The sequence below is a fragment of the Salvelinus namaycush genome, chromosome 2 (genome assembly GCF_016432855.1).
Source record: "Salvelinus namaycush isolate Seneca chromosome 2, SaNama_1.0, whole genome shotgun sequence".
NCBI lineage: Eukaryota > Metazoa > Chordata > Actinopteri > Salmoniformes > Salmonidae > Salvelinus > Salvelinus namaycush.
In genome coordinates this window covers 20,790,986-20,803,364 of record NC_052308.1, presented here as the reverse complement: position 1 = coordinate 20,803,364, position 12,379 = coordinate 20,790,986, and the positions used below count along the sequence as shown (strand labels likewise).

The following is a 12,379-nucleotide window of genomic DNA, read 5'->3' as shown; positions in this document are numbered from 1 at the left end:
ATTAGTAATCTTCAAGGATCAGTGTCAAACATATATACAGTTGAAGTCGTACACTTAGGTTGGAGTCATTAAAACTCGTTTTTCAACCACTCCACAAATGTCTTGTTAACAAACTATAGTTTTGGCAAGTCGGTTAGGACATCTACTTTGTGCATGACACAAGTAATTTTTCCAACAATTGTTTACAGACCGATTATTTCACTTATAAATCACTGTATCACAATTCCAGTGGGTCAGAAGTTTACATACACTAAGTTGACTGTGCCTTTAGACAGCTTGGAAAATTCCAGAAAATGATGTCATGGTTTTAGAAGCTTCTGATAGGCAAATTGACATCATTTGAGTCAATTGGAGGTGTACCTGTGGATGTATTTCAAGGCCTACCTTCAAACCCAGTGCCTCTTTGCATGAAATCATGGAAAATAAAAATAAATCACCCAAGACCTCAGAATTGTTTTTGTAGACCTCCACAAGTCTGATTCATCCTCGGGAGCAATTTCCAAACGCTTGAAGGTACCACCTTCATCTGTACAAACAATAGTACGCACGTATAAACTCCATGGGACCTCGCAGCCATCATACCGCTCAGGAAGGTGACGCGTTCTGTCTCCTAGAGATTAACGTACTTTGGTGCGAAAAGTGCGAATCAATCCCAGAACAACAGCAAAGGACCTTGTGAAGATGCTGAAGGAAACAGTTTCAAAAGTATTTATATCCACAGTAAAACAAGTCCTATATCGACATAACCTCAAAGGCCGCTCAGCAAGGAAGAAACCACTGCTCCTAAACCACCATAAAAAAGCCAGACTACGGTATGCAACTGCACATGGGGACAAAGCTCGTACTTTTTGGAGAAATGTCCTCTGGTCTGATGAAACAAAAATAGAACTGTTTGGTCATAATGACCATCGTTATGTTTGGAGGAAGAAGGGGGACGCTCGCAAGCCGAAGAACACCATCCCAACCATGAAGCACGGCAGCCTGATGTTGTGTGGGTGCTTTGATGCAGGAGGGACTGGTGCACTTCACAAAATAGATGGCATCATGAGGGAGGAAAATTCTGTGGATATATTGAAGCAACATCTCAAGACGTCAGTCAGGAAGTTAATTTCCTCAATAGGGGGTGCTGTTTTCACGTTGTAAAAATTTTGTTCCCAAATTAAACTGCCTCGTACTCAATTCTTGCTCGTACAATATGCATATTATTATTACTATTGGATAGAAAACACTCTCTAGTTTCTAAAACCGTTTGAATTATATCTGTGAGTAAAACAGAACTCAAGTTGGAGCAAACTTCCTGTCAGGAAGTGAGAAATCTGAAATCAGGCAGTCTGTTCTAGGGTCAGTTTATTAATTTGCATGTCTTCTATTGGTCGACATGCACTGCATACGCCTTCCCCTAGATGTCAGCAAGTAGTGAGAATTGGAATGGTGTTGCTAAGCAGATCTGAGGCCATATAAAGGGTTTTGGAACGTGGGGTACACTCTTTTCAACATTCGCCATGACGCAAGACAGACCTCAGGATGGCGTTCTGGAAAGCTCTCGTTATAGGCCTTAGATATATCCGGCTCTGATTTTATTCGATATAGGTGTTAAAGACATCATAATGTAGTTATTTTAAACCGAGTTATATCAGTATATTGCGATTTTCGGATATTTCTTTGTGCTGCGTTATAGTGAGTTGGGCACGTCTTCGCCACATGGTTAATGTTTACTGCTAATTCCAAAGTTGAAGGCGACAATCTACAACCGAGCAACGATTCTTCTGGACAAAGGACAACTTGCCCAAGATTCTGATGGAAGCTCATCAAAAAGTAAGAACTATTTATGATGTTAATTCGTTGTTCTGTTGAAAAATGTGAAACTACTATTCCGCCATTAATTTCGGTGCGGTCTCGCTTTAACGCACGCTGTATGTCGTAGTAACGTTAATTTTAAAAATCTAACAGAGCGGTTGCATTAAGAACTAATGTATCTTTCATTTGCTGTCCAACCTGTATTTTTTAGTCAAGTTTATGATTAGTTAATGATTAGATTAGGTGCCTCTCCCAAGATTTCTCCCGACATTTTGTTGGCAGCTTGGCTACTATTCTCATTGTATAACCACGATTTGTGCCGCTAAATATGCACATTTTCGAACAAACTCTATATGTATTGTGTAATATGATGTTATAGGACTGTCATCTGAAGAAGTTTGAGAAGGTTAGTGAAAGAATTAATATCTTTTGCTGGTTTATTCGATATCGCTATTGTGGGCTTGAATCAATGCTGTTGTGTGGTTGGCTATTGTAGTAAGCTAATATAATGCTATATTGTGTTTTCGCTGTAAAACACTTAAAAAATCTGAAATATTGGCTGGATTCACAAGATCTTTGTCTTTCATTTGCTGTACGCTGTGTATTTTTCATAAATGTTTTATGATGAGTATTTAGGTAATTCACGTTGGTCTCTGTAGTTATTCTAGTTGCTTTGGTGAGAGTTGTGATGGTGGCTGCAATGTAAAACTATGATTTATACCTGAAATATGCACATTTTTCTAACAAAACATATGCTATACAATAAATATGTTATCAGACTGTCATCTGATGAAGTTGTTTCTTGGTTAGTGACTATTTATATCTTTATTTGGTCGAATTTGTGATAGCTACCTATGCAGTAAAAAAATGGTGGGAAAAAAAAGTTGTGTCTTTTGCTATCGTGGTTAGCTAATAGAAATACATATTGTGTCTTCCCTGTAAAACATTAAAAAAATCAGAAATGATGGCTGGATTCACAAGATGTGTATCTTTCATCTGGTGTCTTGGACTTGTGATTTAATGATATTTAGATGCTAGTATTTACTTGTGGCGCTATGCTAGGCTATGCTAGTCAGCTTTTTTACTGATGATGGTGCTCCCGGATCCGGGATTGTGTGCAAGTAGAAGTTAAAGCTTGGTCGCAAATGGGTCTTCCAAATGGACAATGACCCCAAGCATACTTACAAAGTTGTGGCAAAATTGCTTAAGGACAACAAAGTCAAGGTATTTCAGTGGCCATCACAAAGCCCTGACCTCAATCCTATAGAAAATTTGTGTGAAAAAGTGTGTGCGAGCAAGGAGGCCTACAAACCTGACTCAGTTACACCAGCTCTGTCAGGAGGAATGGGCCAAAATTCACCCAATTTATTGTGGGAAGCTTGTGGAAGGCTACCCGAAACGTTTGACCCAAGTTAAAACATTTAAAGGCAATGCTACCAAATACTAATTGAGTGTATGTAAACTTCTGACCTACTGGGAATATGAAAAAAAAAAAAAAAAGCTGAAATAAATAATTCTCTCTACTATTATAACTGACCTAAGGCAGGGACTTTTTACTCTGATTAAATGTCAGGAATTGTGAAAAACTGAGTTTAAATGTATTTGGCTAAGGTGTACGTAAACTTCCGACTTCAACTGTACATATATAATGTAGACATCAGTACTCCCAAATAGAAGTATATTCCGTTGGAAAAAAAGATTTCCAAAATGGTTTAACAGCATGACAGCACTTATGACATGAGGAAACTGTAAAATATCATGCACACAAATTCATGTTTTCTACAGAACATAATTTATATCCTCAATGCATGGCCCCTTCAAAGTTCCTGTTCTGTCCAGCACTGCCACAGAGGGTTGCACCCATGCCTATCTGAATGCAGGAGCAGGCTGCTGGAGGAGAGGGCGAGAGGAGGGCCGGTAAGAGGGCTGTGACTTTGTCCAGACATCACCAGGAGGAGTTGAGGAGGAGGAGAGCGCTGATGAGGAATGAGATGAGATGAGACAGCAATAGCGGATTGAGACTAGATCCTCCCGAGCCTCGTGCGCCCATGCCTGAAACCACAAACCAGCAGTCAGAGAAGCTCTTCAAGAACTGAAAATTCCACTTTTCAAAAAGAGCAAAAAAACTAACAATCGGGGCAGTTTCTGTCTCTATCTGCTAAATTTGATGACAAGTCGTTGTAAATCAAAGGGCAACTGTGAATTACATAGTGCTTTCCATATCTCTATTATTAATGGCTTTCAACAGGATAGGCCAAGTACACAGAGATGATGAGGCTTATATCACATCAGAGAGCAGATCTCTTTGGGGGAGGGGAGGGGGGGGGGAATTGTACTATTTTATATGGCGCAGAGCTGGGAAGTCAACAAGGAATAATAACCCAATGGCAGAGATGGATTGCACCACACATGCATTTCTAAAAAGGTCGCATTTCTTGCACCCGAAAGAAGTGTATTACACATGGTTGAAGAGGGATGCAAGAGCCCAAAATAAATGTTCTCTTTGGCTGATTTAATCATCGTTAAAGCTTCATCAAGGAACACATGGAGAGGAGAGGGTAGAGAGAGGAAATGGCAAACATACTTAATTTGTGGATGTGGATGGGTTCGCTGCCCACACCTTCACCGCCCTCACTCAGGGCCTTGATCTGGATCAGGTAGTTGTCGTTGGGAGACAGCGTCAGCTCCATCCTGGTTTTGTTTGTTATGATGCTGTTTACGTCATTGTACCGGTGTCTTCTCAACAGCACCTAGAAACGGCAATGCAAAACACACAATCAAAAATGAAAGATTGGCTGAAATGAGCAGTGAAGAGTGAGGGAATTTAAACTTGATTTTGCTGATTGGATGATAAAATGGCTCCTAATGCTTGGTGACAGTACAGTGAGGTTTGCTGGTTGGAGCTATGGATGTTTTGTCCCTGTGGAAAACCTTACCAATATGATGGAAAGAGTGGGTTTGAGATGGTCGTGTTGTGCTTGACAAAAGAATAGAGCCACAGTGACATGAGACATACAAGATATCCGATGACCTCTGCCTCTGTCTCCATGGCTATCACAGGACCCCAGTGTAGAGTGAGCAGAGAGCCAATCATGGTCCACTCTACATTCAAAGGAGGCTGGCCTGGTGCTAAGAGAGAGAAGAACAGAGAGATGTTCATATAATACTTGTATAGTTTTACAAAATAATGAGTTTCTGTTCCCCCTAAATGTTTAAGTAAAAATGTATATACAGTACAATCCCCCAAACAGCTGCAGGAAAATGTACTTACTACAACTGGGATAATTGTAGTTGTCTCACCTAGCTATCTTAAGATGAATGCACTAATTGTAAGTCGTTCTGGATAAGAGCAACTGCTAAATGACTAAAACGTACATGGAAATGAAATTCACTCACCTGGCTTCTTGGTGGTGGCGTTGATGTGTGTAGACTGTGGCCCTGTCCCTGCAGTGTTAAAGGCGCACACAGCTAGATAATACTGTGTGTTAGCGCTCAGTCCAGTCACATTAACAGCTGAGTAGTTTCCAGAGGTTCTCACCTTGCCTACTGTGTCAGGCTTGGTGTCATCTTCCCAGTACACCACCTGTTAACCAATGGAAAGAAAACAAGAGATTGAGATATCAGACACAAGCAATTTAATTGTAGCCAAAGGGACTTCTACAAAGGCACCCAAGAGTAACCTCAATAAGTAAAATGACAAAGGGCTTGTTTAACACAGTATAGGGATATTCTTGTCACAATAATGTGTTTAAGATCCACTGTTTTTGGTTCAATAAAATGTATTCCCCTTACAAATCTGTATTTTCAATGATAAAAGTACAGTTTCTATACTTAGAAATGAACACATCCAGCTACAGCATGGAGGAATATTGTATTCTCTTTAACACTAGACAGAGCAATTCATTACTTTCCTTGGGGGTATTAGCTTTCAATTAACGGTGCAGGTGAAGAGATATTTGATGAAGCAAATGAAATAATCCAATGCTAGCTTAGGGTCATTTTCAATATTCATGTTTCGGGTATTAAGTGACATAAGAGTAAAGTAAATAATTAGAGAGAAAATGTGAAGTCTGCTCTTGGGATAGGCACATCTATATTCCTGGTATTGGCCATGCAACTAAATGAACCTATTAGATACACATTTTTCATGAAAAAAGCTTAACAATATACCATACTGGAGTAAAAAACTAGATCCATACTGTAGATCTAGATCCATACTCTCTGCTGCAAGTGACTGGAACGAATTTCAAAATTCGCTGAAGCTGGAGACTTACATTTCCCTCATTAACTTTAAACATCAGCTATCTGAGCAGCTAACCGATCGCTGCAGCTGTACATAGTCCGTCTGTAAATAGCCCACCCAATCTACCTACCTCATCCCCATATTGTTTTTATTTACTTTGCTGCTCTTTTGCACACCAGTATCACTACTTACAAACCATCATCTGCTCATCTATCACTCCAGTGTTAATCTGCTAAATTGTAATTACTTTGCTACTATGGCCTATTTATTGCCATACCTCCTCATGCCATTTGCACACACTGTATATAGACTTTCTTTTTTTTCTATTGTGTTATTGACTGTACGCTTGTTTATTCCATGTGTAACTCTGTTTTGTTGTTTCTGTCGCACTGCTCTGCTTTATCTTGGCCAGGTCGCAGTTGTAAATGAGAACTTGTTCTCAACTAGCTAACCTGGTTAAATAAAGGTGGGAAAAAAAGTAGATGGGCATATTATCAGTTTAGACCTATCCTGCCAGTTTGACTACTAACACAAACAATACTAATGCATCTGTCTGTGAAAGGTGTCATCTCTTTCACAATCCTATGACCTCCACTGTACCCAACCTCTAAGGCTCAAGATGCATACTAACAGCTTACCCCCTTAAAAGCCCCTCTCTCGCCAATCCTGTTTGCTGACCTGATAGCACTATTGTATCAACACAATATAGCCAGTGCCATGGCAACCAAAGGGTTTTGTTCCAGGGGGCAGAGGTGAGCAGGATTGAAAGAGCACTGGGAGAAAAGGAAAAGCTCTTCTTGCGTACTTAAATGGATGGATGAGAGCTTTTCTCAACCGGCTATAAAAGCTGCTGCAGCTCAATGGTGGTGGTCGTTAGACACAGCTGCTCTAAGCAGTGCTGGGACATATACAGTACGTATAGGAGTCAACATATTAACAAAATGTTGTCAAGGTTACAGAACTCCTCATGATATCTTATACAGTGAGATGTTACAGTACACAGCACCCCAGGGGATATTTCAAGAACCGTGTGTTCAAATAGAATAAATTAAGCTACTGCTTTACATATAAACACTAGAAATGGCAATGCGTATGTGTTGTTTTATTGAGGAAATTGAGTGAATCCTACCTCATAACCCAGCACTCTTTCAGGGGTGACGGGGAGGGCTTCCCAGATCACTTCAATTGTAGCTGCAGATACACTCCTGCCCCAAACCCTCTTAGGAGCCTCAATTGGTACTGCAGAAATAGAGAGCTGGTGAGAAGCCCACAGACTCATTCAACACCATCAAACACGCTAATAGGAACGAGAGGAAAGCAGAGAATAGACCTGTAGATTCACTGGATAGAGCTTTTGCCTCCGCTTGGTTGTTATTGGGATCTGACTTGCATGGCAAATTCAAATAACACAGTACCCCACTGACAGCCCAGTGTATGTAGTAAGTGTCTGCTAGGATTTCCTGTAATCTACCCCTGCAATAACTAATATCAAGTTGACACTCCCAGCTTGAGGGGGAAAGTGTCTGAACCAACGTATTTCATCTTTACTATAGAAGGTTGTGCCTCCAGAATGAAAAGATTAGGCACGGTTTCAGCGTGACTTCCATTGGCAGCCGTTTCCTTTACCTTCCTCTGCTGAGAACACTGTGGCTATGGAACTGAAGGGGCCCTCCCCACGGTTGTTGTACGCCCCAACCTTCACATCGAACGGCGAGAAAGGCGGGATGGTGTCGTTGCGGAAGATGTATCGGGCCACCCCGGGCGTGGAGATGACCACTCGTGTCCAGGTGATGGCACCCAGCGGCCGGAAGGCGATGATGTAACCGAAGCCCTCTCCATTCTGCAGTTCCTCAGGCACGGGCTGGGAGCGAAACACAAAACTATAGTGATATTAAAACGCATACAGACAAATACACTGACACCCCTGCGTTTGTCGTCAAGCACCTGCCAAAGAGGTCTTCAACCTTGGTTGCAATGATTAGATGTAGTGTTTACACAAGGGTTCCCCAAATGGCTGTGATTATATTTGGCCCCCTAGTTTTCTGAGCAAAAAATTATTATATGTATTTTATTTATAAAAAAGACTAAAAATACTAGCAAATCAGCTCCAAGTGATTTTAATTTAGGAAATCTGTTCCAAAGTATTCCCACGCATAATAGAGAGATATACAGTGGGGCAAAAAAGTATTTACTCAGCCACCAATTGTGCAAGTTCTCCCACTTAAAAAGATGAGAGAGGCCTGTAATTTTCATCATAGGTACACTTCAACTATGACAGACAAAATGAGAAAAAAAAATCCAGAAAATCACATTGTAGGATTTTTTATGAATTTATTTGCATTTATTTGCATTTGTTATATACCCTTTGTTGGCAATGACAGAGGTCAAACGTTTTCTGTAAGTCTTCACAAGGTTTTCACACACTGTTGCTGGTATTTTGGCCCATTCCTCCATGCAGATCTCCTCTAGAGCAGTGATGTTTTGGGGCTGTTGCTGGGCAACACGGACTTTCAACTCCCTCCAAAGATTTTCTATGGGGTTGAGATCTGGAGACTGGCTAGGCCACTCCAGGACCTTGAAATGCTTCTTACGAAGCCACTCCTTCGTTGCCCGGGCGGTGTGTTTGGGATCATTGTCATGCTGAAAGACCCAGCCACGTTTCATCTTCAATGCCCTTGCTGATGGAAGGAGGTTTTCACTCAAAATCTCACGATACATTGCCCCATTCATTCTTTCCTTTACACGGATCAGTCGTCCTGGTCCCTTTGCAGAAAAACAGCCCCAAAGCATGATGTTTCCACCCCCATGCTTCACAGTAGGTATGGTGTTCTTTGGATGCAACTCAGCATTCTTTGTCCTCCAAACACGACGAGTTGAGTTTTTACCAAAAAGTTATATTTTGGTTTCATCTGACCATATGACATTCTCCCAATCTTCTTCTGGATCATCCAAATGCTCTCTAGCAAACTTCAGACGGGCCTGGACATGTACTGGCTTAAGCAGGGGGACATGTCTGGCACTGCAGGATTTGAGTCCCTGGCGGCGTAGTGTGTTACTGATGGTAGGCTTTGTTACTTTGGTCCCAGCTCTCTGCAGGTCATTCACTAGGTCCCCCCATGTGGTTCTGGGATTTTTGCTCACCGTTCTTGTGCTCATTTTGACCCCACGGGATGAGATCTTGCGTGGAGCCCCAGATCGAGGGAGATTATCAGTGGTCTTGTATGTCTTCCATTTCCTAATAATTGCTCCCACAGTTGATTTCTTCAAACCAAGCTGCTTACCTATTGCAGATTCAGTCTTCCCAGCCTGGTGCAGGTCTACAATTTTGTTTCTGGTGTCCTTTGACAGCTCTTTGGTCTTGGCCATAGTGGAGTTTGGAGTGTGACTGTTTGAGGTTGTGGACAGGTGTCTTTTATACTGGTAACAAGTTCAAACAGGTGCCATTAACCTTTTCTCAATAGGGGGTGCTGTTTTCACTTTGTAAAAATTTGTTCCCAAATTAAACTGCCTCGTACTCAATTCTTGCTCGTACAATATGCATATTATTATTACTATTGGATAGAAAACACTCTCTAGTTTCTAAAACCGTTTGAATTATATCTGTGAGTAAAACAGAACTCAAGTTGGAGCAAACTTCCTGTCAGGGAAGTGAGAAATCTGAAATCAGGCAATCTGTTCCAGGGTCAGTTTATTAATTTGCATGTATTCTATTGGTCGACATGAACTGCATACGCCTTCCTCTAGATGTCAGCAAGCAGTGAGAATTGGAATGGAGTTGCTAGGCAGATCTGAGGCCATATAAATGGTCTTGGAACGTGGGGTGCACTCTTTTCAACGTTCGTCATGGCGCAAGACAGACCTCAGGATGGCATTCTGAAAGCTCTCGTTATAGGCCTTAGATATATCCGGCTCTGATTTTATTCGATATAGGTGTTAAAGACATCATAATGTAGTTATTTTAAACCGAGTTATATCAGTTTATATCAGTATATTGCGATTTTCGGATATTTCTTTGTGCTGCGTTATAGTGAGTTGGGCACGTCTGGGCCACATAGCTAATGTTTGCTGCTAATTCCTAAGTTGAAGACGGCAATCTACAACCGAGCAACGATGATTCTGGACAAAGGACAACTTGCCCAAGATTCTGATGGAAGCTCATCAAAAAGTAAGAACTATTTATGAAGTTAATTCGTTGTTCTGTTGAAAAATGTTGACCTACTATTCCGCCATTAATTTCGGTGCGGTCTCGCTTTAACGCACGCTGTATGTCGTAGTAACGTTAATTTTAAAAATCTAACACAGCGGTTGCATTAAGAACTAATGTATCTTTCATTTGCTGTCCAACCTGTATTTTTTAGTCAAATTTATGATTAGTTATTGATTAGATTAGGTGCCTCTCCCAAGATTTCTCCCGACATTTTGTTTGCAGCTTGGCTACTATTCTCATTGTATAACCACGATTTGTGCCGCTAAATATGCACATTTTCGAACAAACTCTATATGTATTGTATAATATGATGTTATAGGACTGTCATCTGAAGAAGTTTGAGAAGGTTAGTGAAAGAATTAATATCTTTTGCTGGTTTATTCGTTATCGCTATTGTTGGCTTGAATCAATGCTGTTGTGTGGTTGGCTATTGTAGTAAGCTAATATAATGCTATATTGTGTTTTCGCTGTAAAACACTTAAAAAATCTGAAATATTGGCTGGATTCACAAGATCTTTGTCTTTCATTTGCTGTACGCTGTGTATTTTTCATAAATGTTTTATGATGAGTATTTAGGTAATTCACGTTGGTCTCTGTAGTTATTCTAGTTGCTTTGGTGAGAGTTGTGATGGTGGCTGCAATGTAAAACTATGATTTATACCTGAAATATGCACATTTTTCTAACAAAACATATGCTATACAATAAATATGTTATCAGACTGTCATCTGATGAAGTTGTTTCTTGGTTAGTGACTATTTATATCTTTATTTGGTCGAATTTGTGATAGCTACCTATGCAGGAAAAAAATGGTGGAGAAAAAAAAGTTGTGTCTTTTGCTATCGTGGTTAGCTAATAGAAATACATATTGTGTCTTCCCTGTAAAACATTAAAAAAATCAGAAATGATGGCTGGATTCACAAGATGTGTATCTTTCATCTGGTGTCTTGGACTTGTGATTTCATGATATTTAGATGCTAGTATTTACTTGTGGCGCTATGCTAGGCTATGCTAGTCAGCTTTTTTACTGATGAGGGTGCTCCCGGATCCGGGATTGTGACCAAGTAGAAGTTAATACAGGTAATGAGTGGAGGACAGAGGAGCCTCTTAAAGAAGAAGTTACAGGTCTGTGAGAGCCAGAAATCTTGCTTGTTTGTAGGTGACCAAATACTTATTTTCCACCATAATTTGCAAATAAATTCATTAAAAATCCTACAATGTGTTTTTCTGGAATTTTTTTTCTCATTTTGTCTGTCATAGTTGAAGTGTACCTATGATGAAAATTACAGGCCTCTCATCTTTTTAAGTGGGAGAACTTGCACAATTGGTGGCTGACTAAATACTTTTTTGCCCCACTGTATGTGATCATATACAAATCTAAGCAAGGTTTGAAATTATTATGTTTTAGTCAAATATTATATCTGTTTGGGCTTCTTGCTGTCAATTTGCAGTCCACAAATTATTTGTAATGATGTTCAGGCCCCCTGACCATTGGCCGGCGGCTGAATGTAGTTGATGATCCCTGGCTTACACCTACACCACAACCCACAGATGTGCAGAAATCACTGATTGTTTAATTTTTTCTCCCTGCATTAGCACATAATTGTGGATGAAGTGGGCTTCAAAGAAACAATCGCTGTCGCTCAGTTGAATCACATTGGAAGGGAGAAATGGCACTCCATGGCCAGCACAGAAGAGAGGGCTGGCTCTAGTGCAGATCATAATATTGCTCCATTCAATTAATTGCACAATTAAGCAAAACCATTACCTGGCTATGGAGAGAACAGTAAAACCATTACCTGGCTATGGAGAGAACAGTAAAACCATTACTTGGCTATGGAGAGAACAGTAAAACCATTACCTGGCTATGGAGATAACAGTAAAACCATTACCTGTCTATGGAGATAACAGTAAAACCATTACCTGGCTATGGAGATAACAGTAAAAACATTACCTGGCTATGGAGAGAACAGTAAAACCATTACCTGGCTATGGAGATAACAGTAAAACCATTACCTGGCTATGGAGAGAACAGTAAAACCATTACCTGGCTGTGGAGAGAACAGTAAAACCATTACCTGGCTATGGAGATAACAGTAAAACCATTACCTGGCTATGGAGAGAACAGTAAAAC

At 40.4% G+C, this 12,379-nt stretch overlaps 1 protein-coding gene across 1 annotated transcript in view; it reads right to left on the bottom strand.

The window, feature by feature from the left end:
* Positions 1–3,742: 3,742 nt before the first annotated feature.
* LOC120020641 (contactin-3-like) overlaps positions 3,743–12,379 on the bottom strand; it is a 104,938-nt gene continuing 96,301 nt past the window's right edge. Inside the window, exons 18-23 of the mRNA XM_038964352.1 lie at positions 7,667–7,901; positions 7,170–7,279; positions 5,194–5,380; positions 4,814–4,926; positions 4,382–4,547; positions 3,743–3,849 (exon numbers count right to left, since the gene is read on the bottom strand). Of these exons, the coding sequence (XP_038820280.1) occupies positions 3,743–3,849; positions 4,382–4,547; positions 4,814–4,926; positions 5,194–5,380; positions 7,170–7,279; positions 7,667–7,901 (918 nt within the window). The remainder of the gene's footprint in view (positions 3,850–4,381; positions 4,548–4,813; positions 4,927–5,193; positions 5,381–7,169; positions 7,280–7,666; positions 7,902–12,379) is intronic.